The sequence below is a fragment of the Mya arenaria genome, chromosome 8 (assembly GCF_026914265.1).
Source record: "Mya arenaria isolate MELC-2E11 chromosome 8, ASM2691426v1".
Lineage (NCBI taxonomy): Eukaryota > Metazoa > Mollusca > Bivalvia > Myida > Myidae > Mya > Mya arenaria.
In genome coordinates, this window is record NC_069129.1 from 18,416,123 (window position 1) to 18,434,712 (window position 18,590).

An 18,590-nucleotide genomic window follows, 5' to 3' on the forward strand; every position below is an offset into this window, starting at 1 on the left:
CTAGTAAATATTAAATCCAATCTCAACAAACATTTTTCTAATATAATAGTATAGTACAATATAGTATAACAGTTTTATTGATGAAAGACATGTAGATTTAATTGATGACAACAATAACGCATGGATATGATTACAGTAATGGTATAGTGCTGGCTGTTTACCCACCGTTTAAGGTTAAAGTTTACCGCCAAAAGGACTCCAAAAAGCACGCCTAGATTCCAGAAGTATATCACCATTACAGTCCCATTTACCATGTCTTAAGCGATGTTATCTTAAAATGTGTGTAGCATTTATATTATAATGCTGTCCTTTTATCTAACACAGAGGAATAACTACTGTAACGTGACGCAGAATATGGAGTGCAGTTATTCGTCCTATCAAAGAACACTGATGGTTCAATACATATGTATTTTTTAAAATGTAACGCAAGATGAAGTTAACCGTATTGCAGCTGTTCTCTAACTATAGGCACCAAATAACATATAAAATTGTCTACGGTCAAAATAAAGGTGTAATTAATTAGTTTTTAATCTTTATACTTGTTGCTAATTTATTGCACTAAACTGTTTATGGTCTTCATTTAGCTTCATATGGTCTCTATTCCCTTAACAATCACAGAAAGAGGAACAAAAAGAAGATAACACTTACCGATTATTCAAAACATACTTAATTTTCCAATGAACACCGGTAGATAAAGAAAGTTATTGTCAGCTGTTCGATTAACGATTTCCTAAAATGCTTATTTGGGCGCATTTCTTTTTCTCGCCAGTTCGAGTTCTACCTATCTCTCGATCTTTTACACCGGGCCGTCCGGGTTGTTCCGCCTCACTCCCCCTCCTCCTCCTCATCGCTGTGCGAGCGGACCGCTAATCTCAAGCGGTTTGTACCTCTTCAAAACCTTTTCGAACAGATACTGCCTCTACTATGTCATGATGCGCCATTGTTTCCGATATTTCTTTTCATGTCATTGAAAGTCCATTTCCAAGCATCATCTTGCAAGACATCCTCGATGTCCAGGTAGTTTTGCACTTCATCTTTGTATTCCGATTGGCCATCTTAAAAGTTTTATCAAGTTCTTTCACGGGTCCAACTGTTCGTTTTTTGAGGGTTCAGCCGTGTCGTCTCCTTCGCAGTTTTCGTTTTGAATAGAGGCGTTTGTATCATATCTGCCGCTGGAACAATTGACAATTTTCAAATAAGCGTAAACAGCTATTGTTGCGTAATTTTTTGATTGACATCATCATGGATGTTATCAATGTATGCTAAAGATGTCCAAATAATAGTAATTCAGAACGTCACGTGATATGCAAATTCCGTAATGATATCGTTCGAGCTTAATTTAGATTAAACCTAAGGTAGCTTTCGGTTTATGTTATTGCGATAAATACCTTTTTGGAGAGTTAAAATGTAAACCAGAAGGTTAAGAGAAGTCATTTGGATATTCAAATAAATACGTTGCATTACTAAATATAGTGGGTTTTTAAATTATAGAAAATTAGACGTGTATCTTTTCTGAACAAATGATACGTCACAAATTGCTGATTTATTTCCATAAGGCTCTTGTATTTGATTTAAAACAAAGGAAAACTCGTGACTGTCCAAGATCTACTCATGTTCGTGATCTACTGCCCAACTAGTAAAGTCGCTCCATGCTGGTTTATCGTGTTCAATGTTCTTTCAAAAAAGGGCATATGCCAAATCCTTATTAAATGTATAAATAAATGTAGGATCAATCAGTACATTAATATTAAAGTGTGTATATTGCCAAGGGAGGTCACTGTGTTGGATGTTGTTTTTTGATACTGTTATAAGCTAGGCTCATGCTGAACATCTGAGAAAACAATGTAATAAACAATACGATCATTGAGTTTATTAAGAACATGTAAAAATACGCAAATACAACATTTTGTTATTTTAACTCACGTTTTTTTAAACTGCAAATAATTTAACGGTGAAAAGGGAAGGAACTAAATATTCAGATTTGTTTAACGCTCACACAAGTCGTTCAGCATATTTAATTTAGAATTACATAAAGAATAACTGGAACATGATACATATTATTGTTAAAAATAGTATACACGCCTATTTATGCCGCTGGTGGGTCTAGTCGGACGCTTCCTCTTCTTTTTCTAATAAACTTATCGACAAAATGAGTTGATATTTAGTAACTTGATGGTGTTTTTTACAAATATCACAACGCCGCCCATATTACGACCTTTGATTTCAGATTTCCTTGCATGACATTCAAAGGGAGTATAACATGAAAACTCATTCAAACATAATGATTCACAATCCCACGTTTTCAAAAGAGCAAAAATGTCAAAACTAGTAATATAAGCAAAAATATCAGGTCGTTTAAAAAGCTTAACATTGCCACCAATATTCCATACTAAATACGAAATATGCGAATGAAAACTAGGGCCTCGGCCGAATTCCTAGTCAACCGGTAAGGTTTCCGTCGGGTTTTCCTGGTCTGTGGACTGTGTCTCTTCGCCGGTAGTCGAAGGGGCCCCAATATATACACGATCTCCGGATAGCGACTCTTTAGGTTTAGATTCGCGTTGGTATAAAACACCATTCTTAAAATAGCCTATACTACCCTTAATGCTCAGTTCCTTCAACTTTTGCCGTTGAAAACGTGTAAGATCGTTTGATACCCGAATCCCCTTAGGACGCAATTGGTCCTTGTTTGAGAATTTTGGCACTTTACATTGGTCATTACAAAACTTTATCACTACCATTCTCGGTTTAGAAGCAGTGTATTTGCCAATTCGTTTAATCTCAATGATATCATCATCATTAAAAGCGGAGTTAGGAGATACTACATTATGTATTTCTCTTACATATTTATCTTTTGTATGTTCTGTGAGTTCATTCTCCTCATCCCTAATACCAAATATTCTTAGCGAATGTTTTACATTTTCAGTTTGTAATTCCACCATGTGCAATCTTTTACTCATATCGTGAATATCTGTACTATCGCGATCATGTTGAAAAGAGATAGTTTCTAGATCAGACTGCATGTACTGCTGGTCGTTAGCTAATGCGTTGACATGGGATTGCACCTCCCTAACATTGTGTTCAATTTTAGATTGCTTGCTTACCACTGTCACGCTTGACCTTGATTGGAAATCGCTGTTTTTTACAATTCCCGGCCTCTCAATACATTTGCTCGTATCTTGCCAACAACATATTTTACATCACCTTGGCAGTGATCGTGTTCTGAATTGACATTTTGTGATTTACACACTCTATTTAAGTTTTACAGCTTTTTACAATTGAACAATGCTTTCCCTTTTGCTGGGCATGGCTCACTACGACATTGTTCAACATTGCCAAACTTCGAACACTAGTAAGACTGGCTTCTCGATTTGGTCGGAGTAAGGCCTTTCCGCTTGGATCGATATCCCATGATTTTGCTCCCTGTGACACTCTTCGCTATGATCTTTTCTGTTTGATAATTTGCACTGGGACCACCGCTGGTGTCGGGGTCATTGACTTAAATTATTCTTGTGCATACTCAATATTTTTTGCAATTTGTATGGCTTTGTCCATGGTTAGATCTGAACCACTGATTACTTCGCGATTTTTGCGATTTGAGATTGGGTTGAATTTAGTTTTTAAATTGTGCAAATGTACGGTCTGATTTTTCTTTTCTTCGGCTGACAGTCTCATAGTGTTATATATATATCAGGTCCCTTTGTCACAACATAAGAGAATACATCTGGCTTGATTTGTCATCTTTGTCTTTCAATGTCCCGAAAATATTGACTTTAATAAGGCTCTTGAAGATCTGAGCTGTCCATTTCAATCATTGTTAAAATGTTAAAAACCTGCTACATCCATCGTGATTCTCGGTTTAATGTCTTTGCTAAAGGTATACCAAACTACATTATGATAATTATAACAGGGATCTTTACACAATTCCTGAAAACCTTTTATTGAGCTATACTTCTGACACCATGTTTAAGGTTTGTCTATGTGGTACAACAACTCTGTGATGATTCTGTCCTAAGTTAATAATACCGACTCAATAAATATGGCTATATGTGAAGTAGTGCTCGTATTACATTTACAGCTATTGACATATACAAAACACTCGTCATTTGAATCATGTTTAATAATGCAAGAGACAATATGACAAGCATAAAGTCAACAATATAAACGAATACACTGTTTAGACGCATACAATTAATTTACGATTAACGACACTTTATCTACATTTTTGCTTAATATAGGCTTTTTTATGAACAAAATGTTTATTCTTGCTTGCACTCGATAATAGTTCAACGTAGGCATTATGTTCAATGGAAATGCTACTATTTGTCTTACTTATTCCAGAAAACGATCATTACGCATCCTTAAAAATACCTTTTCATACTTTTCTGGACCAATATACATATGTACGTGTGGTCGCTACATGTGTACATTGAGTGTTTAATTGTGCCGAGTATAACAACTTCTGTCTTGCTGATATTTAACTTGATCTTAATCTCATTGAAATATTTAGCGCGTTAATTAAACTTAAGTTATATGTCCACTAGAGAACATCATCGGATACCCACGGATGACCAATTCCATGGGAATATTTTACCAATGATATCAGAATGGAAAGAAACGGAATTGGTTATCCATAGGTATCCGGCGATGACTGGGGTCAATCTAGCTCAAAATGTTGTACTATAATATCATGTCCCCATGAACACGTGTTATAATTATGCTGCATCTAAACTCGAAAGGAAATAAATGTCATACATCTTTATTTCATAATAATCATACACATACATGTGATTGAACTGCATTTATTAAACATTTGATTGTTATGAGCATGTTAATCGCAAAATTAATCACTAATCATAACATGTGAATACTATAAATTATCAGATAATGATATGCATTTCAATATTAACTGCATTATATAATTACATCACGAAACAAAGTTTAGTTAAGGCTAGTGTTATTTTTATTCTGACCCGCCGACTCGATTTTTTCTGTTTTTAAAATATTTTAAAGTTCCAACCTCCCATTGATATCGGAAACGGTAAAAACCGGTTTGATTACCATAAATCTCAAATTGTTAAAAACAAGTCCGTGGCTAATACATTTCTTAACGAAAAGCTCTCACCTTACATATGAAAATGAATTTTTGACCCACCCCAAGGGACAGATATTTCGAAAGTACGTTATGTCAAGTTATGTTCAGATATTATAGTGTAAATACACCTTTCCGTGGTCATTACCATCGTAAGTCATTGAACGACAATCCACACACACACACACACACGCGCGCGCACACACACACACACACACACACACACACACACACACACACACAAACCAAGCACCAATAACAACATATTATCAAGATTCGATTAATTTGCAATTTAATAAATTCAATCAACATTCGATTTTGTTATTTATCGCATGTACGTTTCAATGCATTTCAGGGAATCTTAATTTTGTACTTTTGGCTTAGATACACCACCGAACGTTTGACAGGGGGGATCACTGCGCCGTATTGTTGTTCATCAAGTTAGAATGGTACCAACATTATCTTTTCGCCTAAAAGGGTGCTATTCTTTATTTATTCGTCACCAAAATCTGCTCCCTGCAAAATACCACGAACAGTGAAATCCAATGTAAGTCACAGTATAGCCGATTTAACAGTACAGAAGCAAGATGCTCACTTGAAATGTGCTACGATCTGGTCCCTACAAAAAGTATCCTGCAATCTAGACTCCAATTTAAGTAAAAGTATCCCTAACTATACGCCAAGAACCACTTTAAAATATCCTAAAATATTCACTCTAACGGTAAACCGATTAATTACATGGCAGATGTAAAGTGTGTTTATTGAAAAATATTTTTTAAAAACAAAGACATGGATTAAAGTTAAGGTAGGTAGTTTAAGAATGGTGCCGCAATTCGTCTTTTTAGAAGCAACTTCCTGCCCTCATGGAGACCAGGAACTCTACATTTCTTCCCTCACATAATTGAGTTTTTATGGTTAAACAATATTTGAAAACTTCTATAATGATTATTTATTCATCAGAAATTCACCAAAGTGGTAGTTGAACCCTGTAATTAATTCAGGTTTTAACAATATCCAGCATTCTATATTAATTCGATAATTTTTAATTAATTTGCAGCCATTACCAATGTACCCTGTTCTCCTATGGCACATTGGCCCTTTTCTGCAGCCCAATTGCATTTTTTAAAACTATAGTTTACCATTGGGGCAGGTAGATCTTTTTCCCTACACCACTGGCCAAATGCATAACGAGCAGCTCTATGCGAGGCGTCCGAGGCATTGGCTTTACAATACAGTCGAATCTGCTGCTCTAGAAATTCCTTTGGCAGAAAGCTGGACTCCTTAAAAACAGTGCAGCTAATATTTGAAACATTGATGTTCTAGATTGCGAACACGTGCACACAGTGGATAATAATTTGTATCCATTTGTTTTCAAATGTATCAAAGGTCTTGAAATACTCTAAGACGTTTTTCAGCTAATATAAATTCAACATTAACATATCTCTAGATCATTCAAAAGCAAAATGGAAACGCCAGTATTCTAAATTGGCATGAAGTAATTTCAGTCAGTAATTTCACTAAACCGATGTTATCTGAAAACAAAAATTGTAACATTTCAGAATGTTAAAGTATGATATTGCTGGAAAAATGCCCAGTTATCTGTATATATCGATATACAAGTACCTGTTCTTTCGTAATAGGAACGGCATTATCCTGATCGTTTTTTCTGTAGAACATCAAGTGATCCATGGGATTCTCGCTCTTTTTTCCGTAATCTAGCTGCACAAGCTGAAAACAAGTGAGGCATGGGTTTCCCGGGTACGTTTGTGCGGGTACCCGGGTAAAATTGAGGAACCCGCTACCCGCCAAATACACCAATACCGTCTATTTTTTGCTGCTGTTTGTGTGTTTTACGTCACAGAATGGGAGATCCATCTGATTTGAAGTTTAAAAATAGCAGTTTCGGTTAGTTTACGACTGCCAATCACGTGACCATTTTTATGATAATGTAGAAAAACAACATTCTGCTTAATCGACCAGTACCGGTAAGTTATCAGGTGTTATTGGTTAATCAGTATATTGTGTATAATTTAAACGCCAATATCTTAGGGCCCATTTTCCTCGACATGTAAGCATATTGTTTTTGTTATTGTCATTTGCTTCATTACATCGCCTTAACAATCGAAAGCCTTTGCATGGTCAAATTGGCGAACCCATAAATATGCCATCTCACAAGTCGACTCTAGGGCAGTTTATACTATAATAATAATTAAGATACATGTCTACATGAACGATCGTACTCGCCTAGGTAGTAACATTACAAAAAACAAATAGTAATTCAAGAATTGATAAAGTAGGCGAACAAAAGTCAGTGGATTATAAGTATGTTTCCGGTTCGAGTAGAAAAATCCGACCCAAGGGCACGCGCAAAAGCCGTTTACGCGGCTTTCAGAGTAACCGGCCACCTAGCGTGTCCAAGGGTCGGATTTTTCGATCCGGACGGCAAAAACATAATTGATATGTTCTATTGCATACCAAAAACTATCAATTAATTTCAGGGAAAGTGACGTAGAAAACGCTTTTTGTAAACTTCACCAAAAAGCGCGTGCGACATGTTCTACTTACGTCATAAAGCGTATTGATTTTAGATTTCTATTAAGGTTAAATAGTCCTTCTAAAAATCTCGTTTTTTATGATTATTTATTTTAATTAAAGTATTGCATACTTATATATTTGTTTGCGCTTCATTGAAATGTTATATAATGTTCTTTTTTTAAAACCATAGAATAAGACAATAAGAAGTGGCGCGTTGTTGCGCATCTTGGGGGATGTAAGACGGATATTTTCAGTACTGGTCACATGATCGGAATCACACGTCCGGTATGCAAGTAAAAGTAGGCTTACCCGTAATGTTTCTGTAATCAGTTACTGTTGAAAAGCATAGTTAAATAGCTGAAAATGCTTATGCTGACTAATAGCATTCTGTTGAATGGCGTTCGGTGAAAAGTCTAAAATTGGGAAGGAGTTAAATAATTTCATTGACTTCTTTATGAAATGAAATTCCATTTTTTCTTTATATTCTTTGATTGGCAGCCGTGTTGGTAGAAACTGTTTAATGACAATGAAAAGTGCAAAAGAGTCATAAAGACATCTTGAGTGGTCTTGATTTATCAGAAATTAAATTACTGTGGCCGAAGTACGGGGTGATTTTCAAGATCCGTCACTCACCATTGAATGCCTATGTTTGAAAGAAATAGGTTAAACATTTCTTTAAAATTGACTATCTTCGAAACCTTCAGCTTTTCAAAATACAACATAAGATCTATGAGTATAGTTTTCTTCGAAATAAATAAATAACAATGTCAATTAAAATTATGACTTAAACAATCTTGGTTAGATTAAAACCGATCATTTTATTAAATTTTGTTCAGTTTTGCCGAGCGTTCTATCTCGCCCTTTGCTCAAATGATAGATTTAATTCAATTAAAAAGATTTTCAATTAGTATCTTTATTGTATCATTGATATTTGTGTGTCAACAGAAACACATCAGATTTAAGTTATCATCTTACCTGTACTTTAATATCGTCATCATTCAAATCTTGGTGACCAGGCTTTTTCTTTTCTATTATCTCTTTAACTGCATCACTGATGTCTTCCTAAAATACAACGAAACTTGAGACAAACACACATCAATTACTTTTATATGCAAGAGTTTTGACCAGTGCCATTATTTGGTTACAATCTCACTGTTAGTGTTAGGTCAACTATTTCAAACATACTTGAAAAAATGAGAAACGAATAGGCAAAATTATATGTATAGTGACCTATCATATGCTTTCCGGGGGTTAATAGAGATTAATCAGTGAAATAAAAATATGATAAATATTAAAATATAAAATCGATGTCTTTGACTCTTTTAAAATTGTTGACTGTTCTGTATCCAAATCAAATATCAGAGCACACAGTGCTGGGACACAATCATTTAAGAAATGACGTTCTTGGTGAACTTTTCTAATAACATGTAATAAAAGGTCGTTAAATGCCTATTTTAGGCATTCAATAAAACTACTGTTTATTTCAGTGTAAAATCGAAACATACTTAACCTTGTGAGCATTTAAAGTTTACATAATTTTCTTGGTATTTATTTTTTTAGAAATCACTTTGTGAAATATATAACGATCTTACATTGATTAAAAATATCTATATTTTTCTCAAATAAAAAAGAAAATGACATGGTTAAAGTTCAGGCTTCTTAGCATATGCATAAAATGCTTTACCCTATCGAACTCTTTACTTCCATCTATGTAACAAACCTTTCCCAGCATTTTGTCCCTTTTTGCGACCGAATGCGTTGTGTATTTGTACGTAAGTTTGCGGGACATGACATTGTTCAGGATTTCCTTGGATTCTGCGAGATTCTTGTCGTTTGAGTTGAGAATCAGGAAAATTACATGGTCCGTCATCTTACTGTAGGCTTCCATGTCATCAATGGCCTCTGACATTTTCTTTTCTTCACTGACAAAACACACAATACACACAAAATATAAGTCCAAATAAATAGACGCCATTATCGTTTTACTAAAGATCATGAACAATGACCATATGATAAGAACATTTCCATTATCGCCAATTCTCGTGAATTACAATACACGTGATCTCAATAAATGGCACTGGTAATTTAGTATCATAAGCTGCATTAACATTACGAACGTATTATTAGAAGTTTTAATATTTAAGCCGAATCAATTCAAATACAGCTTGTACTAGATTGTATTGAACAAAATCGCTCAATTATTTTAACGACAAACACCTCAAACAAAAATACTCACCTATTTATAACGGTGTACGTAATGTACTCGTTTGCCTTGAACAAAAACACTCACCATTTTCTTCCGTTAAGCGTGATATACTCGTTTGCCTTTATCAAAAACACCTTTCCTAACAGTTAACGTGATGTACTCGTTTGCCTTAATCAGAAACACTCACCAGTTCATACCAGTAAACACTAAATATTCGTTTGCCTTGAAGAATAACACTCACCCATCAGTACCAGTAAACTTAATGTAGTCGTTTGCTTTGATAAGCGCATCTGTAATCCTGAAATTTGAACAGGGTTTCAGAGCTTTACAGAATAAATCATAAGATCTATTAATATATGATTCATGTACATCAGTTAACAAATGATGTCAGTTAGAAGTCGAACCATCATAATAAAGCTATTCAAACATAAACAGCTAAATAATGTTGACATGCATATAGACTTGTCAAGTATTCGTATTTCTTATTCTCCACTGTTTGCATAACTTCCTTTATAATAATAAGGAGACATACATGAAGTTGATGCTACAAGCAGTCTTGTGTTGATAAGCCCGGCGATGCAGCATATAGCGGGTGTAAAACATATCATATAAATGTCCAGCCTCCTAAAAAAGTAAGTATTCCCTTGTTAGATAGGTACAAACTTGCCACTATTTTAGAAATATGAACAAGTCATTCACTAAGCACTTAAACATACAAATGCTTGGAACATTTTCAGCCATAAAATTATAATACCTTTTCCCTTGTACAAATCTGTTTCTCTCCGCATACATTCAAAACCCGGGCAAAATGGATACATCTGTTATGGTCAAAGTTGTTACGAATTCCAAGCATGTAGCAATCACGGGCAAGGTAATCCCACTTGTCAACATCGATGCCGTTCCGCTTGTTGGCAACAATCTATGCAATAATACATTTATTGATATGGACTCAGTATATTTCCTTAACTCCTATGTTCAATACAACATATATCCAGAATCATAATATAAGCAAGTTTTGGATAAATTGGTGAAAAACAACAAATACCAATATCCACCATGTTGAGGTGCATGTATACTTTTGCGTCAGATTGGATACAAAATTTTGTACTTGTTCAAAAGTTTCGATAAACTGGGTAAATACCATGTTTTTCAACCAAAAAATCATGAATACTTATGTGAAAAACTACAGAAACAATCTCAGTATCCAAAAGTTTAAACATAAACCCCGTTTAATGGCACAGGGTAAACGCCAAAGACATAGAACACAAAAACAAATATATCACAAACAACAAACAACAGCACAAAACCTACCAACAGCACAGTGTATATATACACTATATAAAAAAAAATAGGTATGTTTATCAAGGATTGTTAGATACCGTCTTGGAACGGTCAGTAAAAAGTAAATTTACTGGGTGTTTAAACCAGTTAACGTGCACAAACCCCACTCTTATCCCAACAATGCTGAATAAAGAAAAAACGTAAAAGGTAAATCTGATCAAGGTATGCATTAATTTGAGGAAACTTAATAATAAAACAAATAATAATAAACTAAAAGGTAAAGCCCAAGTACTTCAATGATTATAGATCCCAACTCTATCTGCAGACGGAGGAATACAATTCAGAGTACCTAATGCAAAAGCTTTTCAAAGATACGATGCAGTCATTTTTTTTTGAAACTATGAGCATCACACACTGTCTGCCTTAGAAAATAAAAGATTTGAGATTGAGTGGTCATAGAGTTTCATAATGAAAAGCATCATTGTACTAACAATGGGAACAGAAAAAAGCGACATATATTAGCTAATCTTTTCTTCCAAATGATTCTTGTGTAAAATATTTGAAGAAAATGACGTCACATGCCAAAACATTCCGAGCCAGCCAAAGACTGTTTTAAAGATAACATGAATCTGAAAACTTTTCATAAAATCAAAGGACTGAAAGTTAGTAGAGCCAACCAATGACGGTCTTAAAGATAACATGAATCTGCAATTTTTTGATAAAGGGCTGAAAGCTTAGTTATGTTAGGATGCTATATTCAACCCTATATTTTGTTTCAGGAATTCATCTTCAAAAAACAGAAGGCAAGTGCTCTTCAAAGTATTGCCTTTATATCCACTGTTGGAATAAAATCCAAGTAATTCATTGAGTCTATCTGCCCAACTACCGGCTGGAAACATTTTTATTTTACAAATTTTCCTTAAAACATCACCATAAAAATCGGGATGGGCAATACTATTAGTAATCAGCGATTTAAGACTACTATTGTACTTTGATATAATTTTATAATGACTATTAACAAATTTAGAGAAAATTTTCATTAATTTATAATATCTGAAACCCTGTTTTAGAAGTTTTTTCGTCAAGTTTAGTACATAGAGGAATTCATTTAATCTCTACACTTACGCAGACCCTCTCACCTACAGAACATAATATGCAGCATTTCATTCAGTTTAGAAGTTATGGCTTAGACATGTGCTCTATTTTGTGACCACGTAGAAACTATATTCGATGAAACCCAGTTTACGACAACGCATATTCCTACACATTAGTTCAAACTGAACTAAAAAATGTCATCATTAGATAAACAGGGTTGTATCTTTCCACCATTTTCCAAAATGAAGGGCACTTTCTAGCATTTATTTGAAACATCAATGAAGACGTGTTTGCAGTCCAAAAGCCTATGAGGTAGGATGGCAAGAAAGTCAATAGTCAAACTCTGCCCGCGGTATTTAGAGACTTTGACATAGGTACAATGGCCTGATACTGGTACCGTTGAAAGGTACTAGACTCTTAAGTTCGGTTCGTCAGGTCTTCCATCAAAGTTTTCCTCTTTTACAGCCATTTTCATAGTGGATTCCAATCTCTAGCAATGAATAATTTGAAAGATCAATGATGTCAGTGGTTTACACCTTCATTAAATCTAATCGTATTTATGCCGACTACAACACAATGGTATTTGTCATCAGAGTATTTAAAATACTTCACCATTTAAAGTTGCTAAAGATAACTGTCGGTGAAACTGATATAACGTTTATAGAGAAGGCTGGCAAGTACGTCGATGTAAAAACTATTTCTCCATAATTGTCCGCTACATTTGGAGACGTAATTTGTTATAGGTATACGAGCTTGATACCCATACCGTGCAAATATACTAACTTCATATAGGAACGGTTTGCCGGGTCTTCCTCTGAACTTTTCATTCTAAAATTTAACAAACAACATTAATTGTCGAGTTACGTGACACGTGCATTCATTTTCTATAAACATCATCATCACAAACAAGTTTAAGTTATTGAAAGGTCTATATATTAAATTTCCAAAGATATGTTTTAGAATAATAAGCCCCAGTTATTTAATGTCGACAAATGCATGCATATTATGTGACAAAGCCGTGTTAAATATAAAAAAAAGTCATGGTAAGATACAAAATCAAAACGTCAACAAAGAAACCTTTCCGACTGTTTTACGGTAATTGATATTTCAGGTTGAAAAAAGCGAACAGTTAGTTTCACTTATTGTCACTAATAGTCTGTTTACACTTATCCCTCGATTTAAATAGATAACTTACATTCTCATCCTTTATTTCAGGCCGAATTTGCTCCTTAATAAATCTTATGTCTTGTTCGTTGAGTCCACACTTGTCGAACTCCGGCTTCAAATTTCTTTTTTCAATCATGTGGTCAAATAAGTCTATGGACGCCTTTTCATGCTGAAAATGAATTATTTGCATTGTTAAGAACTTGTGTATATGTTGTATTCCCATATATTCGATTGTTCTAAAGTTGAGGCTGCATGTAGATGTTTTTTATCAATATCAATAAATACAACACATATGTTTAGGTCAATATGACACTGATTGAAACGTATCAATACATTCAATGCAAGTCATATATTGCAATCTATGTACACCTCAACTTCCATTCCTTAAATGAACTGCCTTTCGGCAATTGCGGTTATCATCTGATGTACGCAACATCTTCGGATATGTTCGGATTGCGAATCATCGAATAACAATATACATGGAAAGTATTTATCTTGTTTGTTATAGCCCGTCTTTTTCATTCGGCCATACTACTTTGAAAATATAAGCACATGGATACGTATTAAAATTGTGTTTATGTTTCCTTTCAACTAATTGGTATCTGTTCATCGTTGCCATCTTGTTACAAATGATTTTGAATCAAAATACATTTCATTATTTATCTTTGTTAATAATTCACCTATCATAAGTGAGCAAAAATGACTTAAATTGATTACTGTTGTAAGAACACGAATCAAATTGCAAATATATCGATTATAAAGGAAAAAACCCAGATGTAATTAGTAAACATGGACGTTTTGCAAATTAGCAGATGTGTAAATATAAAGGCTCATTTATGGTCTCGTGAGTTGTGGGTAGGGGTTAGGGTTAGGATTAAATTCCACTAAGACCGCTAAAACAAGGTTGAATTTCAGCAAGACTACATAAAACATGGTAAAATTTCACCAAGACTTCACAAGCAATGTTATATTTTTTAAGACTTCTTCAGATAGGTTAATTTTCACCAAGTCTTCATAAGCAAAATTAAATTTCACCAAGACTTATAAGCAAGGTTAAATTTCACAAAGAGTGCATAAACAAGGTTAAATTTTACGAAGTCAATATAAACAAGGTTAAATTTCACCAAGGCTACACAAACCAAAAACTCAACGACGACCGATATTTAATAATGCTTTGGTAAAGGGAATAACTAAGTTGTTCAGCTAATATTTTATATCCCAACACACACAAGCAGTTTTATAGCGACATAATCAAAATCTTTTACCGCCCATTTGGTCTCTGGACGGACTTTTGGTAAAAACTCCCCCTCAAACAGATGAGAAAAGGGTCCATGGCCTGAAAGAAATTAGACAACCATAAGACGACGGAAAGGATGAGAATAAAGTGATCATATTGTTATCGCCAATGTGCACATTCTTAAAATGAATGTATTCTATTATCCTGCAATATTTACTCGATTACAGGTACCTGACAACAATTGACATTTCGGCACAAGACTGGTTTACGGATGATCTGAAACATTTTAATGATTACTGGTATCTACTATTAGCTGTTTACAGAAACTTACCAAGGTCATGGCAGAGCCCAGCTATTTCAACACAAAGAACGTCTTTATCTGTTATGCCAAGGTCGGGTTGTCTGCTTTTTATGGCACGAACCAGTCTTCCGGCTAAGTGGCACACCCTTAATCATAAAATGATTAATTCTAAACGATGAGCGAACACAGTACATCAACTAATATTTATATTACATGTTTTGTTTGATACAAAAGACAAATTACAATTATTAAGCGCTACATCCGTTGCACAAAAAATAAGAACTTTAGATTCACCCTTAAAGGGGGTTATAAATTTGATATTTATATTGTTATTGGTCAAATGAAGTTTTATTGTTGTAAATTGAATGTGACGTCCATTAAACAAGTGACGTCATTGACGATGCCGTTGTTTAAACAACATATTTTTTTCTTGAAAGCATTATGTTTGGCACTGTCGTTGAATTATCAAAAAGAATTTTGCAAAAAATTATGTCAATGTAAACATTGAATAATTTATTATTGCGGCTAATCGGTGTATGAAAATATATGGATACAAGCATAATCGTGATTTTATTCGTACTGTGCACTGACCAAATGTTTTAAAACACCTATGAACCGCAAAACAACGTTAAATCATTAACTTAACAATGGCCGTAAGTATTGCCCAAATCGTCATTTATACTTACGAATGCCATTTTTAACGAGAAAACTTACCAAGAAAACGGTTGGACGTTTATCCTAAACAAAAGCTTAAATCGCCATATTGTCATAGAGTCTAACCTTAAACAATTCTAAAGTAGCATTTTATTTATGAATACTTACCCTAAAGAATGTTCAAATCGGTTGTGAGACGCGCCAGGATACACAAGATAAGTAGACCCGAGTTGCTTCAGGAATCGAAGGCGCTGGAATTCCGGTGTGTCTATGATCTTCACACACAGTGGATGGAGTTCGATTAGTCCATGTATTGGATCATTGAACACCTTGGCAAGGAGAGTGTGCATGTCATTATGTAGAGTATTTGGTAGGTATACATAAAGTGTTTAATGCATTCTATCATTTGATAATATTGTTATGAAATACTTACACTTTGGGATTCTAAAATGTTTCATACATATCTCTTTAAGTCCGTTTGTTTAATATGCTCGAAAATAGTAATATTGATATGAAAAACTACAGAAACAATCTCAGTAGCCGAAAGATTAAACACAAACCCCGTATTATGGCACAGGGTAAACACCAACGACATAGAACACAAACACAAACACTCACACACAGGAAACATGGAACAACAGCATTAAACTCCACAAACAACACAGAACTTATATACTATATAAAAAACTATTTGTGTTTATCAAGAATTGTTAGGTACCGCCTTGGATCGGTCAGTAAAATGTAAATATTCTGGTGTGCACAACCTCACTTTTATCCCAACAATCCCGAATACAGTAAAAACGTAAATTGTTAATCTTATCAAAGTATGCATAAACCTGAGGAGACTTAATAACACGTCAACTTGTTGAAAACGATTGATACTGATATCATGAAAACTCTTCACTCTTGAGAAGGTAAACACTTGACATCCGTTTATTCCGGCTGGGATGTCGTGGTGTCTTATCTGGTCTAAGCCCAGTCTTAGTTTTAGTATATGGTTGCAATAAACATCTACCTGCATAACATTATAAATAGTGTTCTGATTAACAAATGCAGTACCTTTTCTTTTTCTGATAAATGGCCTTAGTGAAAAAAGTAGATACAAAAAGAACACCATGTTTAACTACAATCTAGACCTTCACCTTCGGGTACAACGAACAACCCTTTTCCACTAGATTTCATAAAAATCATTCATTCGCTACATTCATACACCGCTTAACAGGGGGTATTTTATTTAAACAAGGGGAAGACAACATAAACGTAGGATAGACAACATCAAGAGGTGTAGAAAACTTTAACGAGGGGTAGATAAGTTGAATGGGGGTAGACTAATTGTTTTTGAACCTCCGTGTGGTTTCTCTGGTGAGATATACAATTTTCAATGTAGTGCGAAAAAAAACGGTACTAAGGTGTCTTGAATGAATTTTGATAGTTCGGAGATTATTTTGCATATGGATAATAAAACATGTTTGTCTCAAAGAGAATCATTTACTGTAAATGATTGCAGCCGCTAGCCACCTTGTTTAAACAGTACTTGTCAATTCATTTTTGATGTAATTTTTAGACCTGACCGTTCCAAGGCGGAACCTAACAATCCTTGATAAACATATCTAGTTTGTTTATATTTAGTATGTATTCACTGTGCTGTTTGTGGAGTTTTGTGCTGTTCTTCCATGTTTCTTGTTTGTGATTTTTTGGTTTTTGTGTTCTATGTCTTTGGCGTTTACCGAGTGCCATAAAGCCGGGTTTATGTTTAAACTTATTGCTACTAAGCTTGTTTTTGTAGTTTTTCACGTAAGTACTGATGTTTGGTTGCTTAATCCCGTTGCTTGTCCTTTTTATATGAGCTTTAACAATGATACATTCCCCTGCTGCTTCTTTTTGTCTGCTTGTTTTATGCATAAAACGTCGTTATTTATTGTTGATAGGGAGACTACAGATGCTGTTACAATATATAATCACGTTATTTCATGCTGGCAACGTCATTTAGGATATAAGATTTAAATAAGATTACAAAAGACTCACCAAAGTAAAAACTAACTATCCAGACACCAACATACCCGAATACAAATATATATATATATATAATATGCGCCTATAAAGAGAGGTAAAGACACGCTTTACGTCCTCAGATAATGTTAAAATATGACAGAAAAAAAAAACATAGACTTTATTTTTGTAGGGAGAGAAAAAACAATTATGACTTCTAGATAATTGCAATTATTTCTAAACTGTCTATATAAAGTTTTTTGTTTCTTTAAAAACCAGTTTTGTTTAGAATTCTAGTCATTTGCTTAGCGCTTTGTATAACGTATTAGTGATTGGACGGATTTTGGCTATCGAGTGTGCTATCCTGTCTTTCAGACTATTTCCAACCCCTCCCCCCTTCCCCGAATCAGACAATTAAGTGATTATTGTTTCTTATATTTAATAAAAATATATTATTTTACCTTTGACTTTCCATCATCCATATTTATTATTTTAAAAAACAGGCTTCATGTTAATAACAACCGCCCGACAAATTATAGATTATAATATGGCCATATACAGCTTATCTTACTTAAGACGAGGACCTTTTTCTTTATCACTGACTTGAAGTCACAATATAAATACGTATGTCACAAATTGCGATAAACTTGCCATCTTCAATGAATGCAGGCATGATCAAGTCAGCTACTTGTTTTATCTTTTTTAGCTCTCGTCACTAAGAGGATGAATATGACCTTGTATTAATTAGTCCTTGTTATATTGGCATTAGAAGAATATATTAGAAATAATATAAAGAAATATTATAACGTTAGACCAAGCATGTATAACTCAAAAGAATTGTTAAAATCTGTTAATAAAATAAAATAAGAATACCTTATTTAAATTGTTTAATTAAAATATATTTGTTTAACATTTAAAAATTGCAATAAATCGCACTGACTTATTTGGTAAGTGATAAAACAATTTTACGAGGTCATGAATGCTATCACAGTATAGTTTATCATTGCGCACATCTTATTCCATAAACAAAACT

The 18,590-nt window shown here is 34.1% G+C and overlaps 1 protein-coding gene across 1 annotated transcript; it reads right to left on the reverse strand.

Moving 5' to 3' along the window:
- Nucleotides 1–5,432: 5,432 nt before the first annotated feature.
- Nucleotides 5,433–18,092, reverse strand: LOC128243366 (deoxynucleoside triphosphate triphosphohydrolase SAMHD1-like). The gene is made up of 14 exons (XM_052961113.1): nt 18,019–18,092; nt 15,737–15,897; nt 14,945–15,060; nt 14,642–14,712; nt 13,405–13,545; nt 12,993–13,037; nt 10,588–10,752; nt 10,366–10,457; nt 10,075–10,131; nt 9,348–9,549; nt 8,603–8,689; nt 6,716–6,820; nt 6,232–6,372; nt 5,433–5,608 (listed from the first exon to the last, which is right to left on the reverse strand). Exons 1-14 carry the CDS (start codon nt 18,037–18,039, stop codon nt 5,585–5,587), a joined length of 1,428 nt encoding a protein of 475 aa, XP_052817073.1. The 5' UTR covers nt 18,040–18,092; the 3' UTR covers nt 5,433–5,584.
- Between the last annotated feature and the right edge of the window lie 498 nt (nt 18,093–18,590).

What these genes read in the sequence shown, in the direction of transcription:
- LOC128243366 (XM_052961113.1), bottom strand. Translation starts at nt 18,039, where the DNA reads ATGGATGATGGAAAGTCAAAG. An exon ending in CTGAAATAAAGGATGAGAAT is followed by an intron (nt 13,038 to 13,404) that starts GTAAGTTATCTA and finishes GTTAAATTTTAG; the next exon opens with AATGAAAAGTTCAGAGGAAG. An exon ending in TTCCTATTACGAAAGAACAG is followed by an intron (nt 6,373 to 6,715) that starts GTACTTGTATAT and finishes ACTGTTTTTAAG; the next exon opens with GAGTCCAGCTTTCTGCCAAA.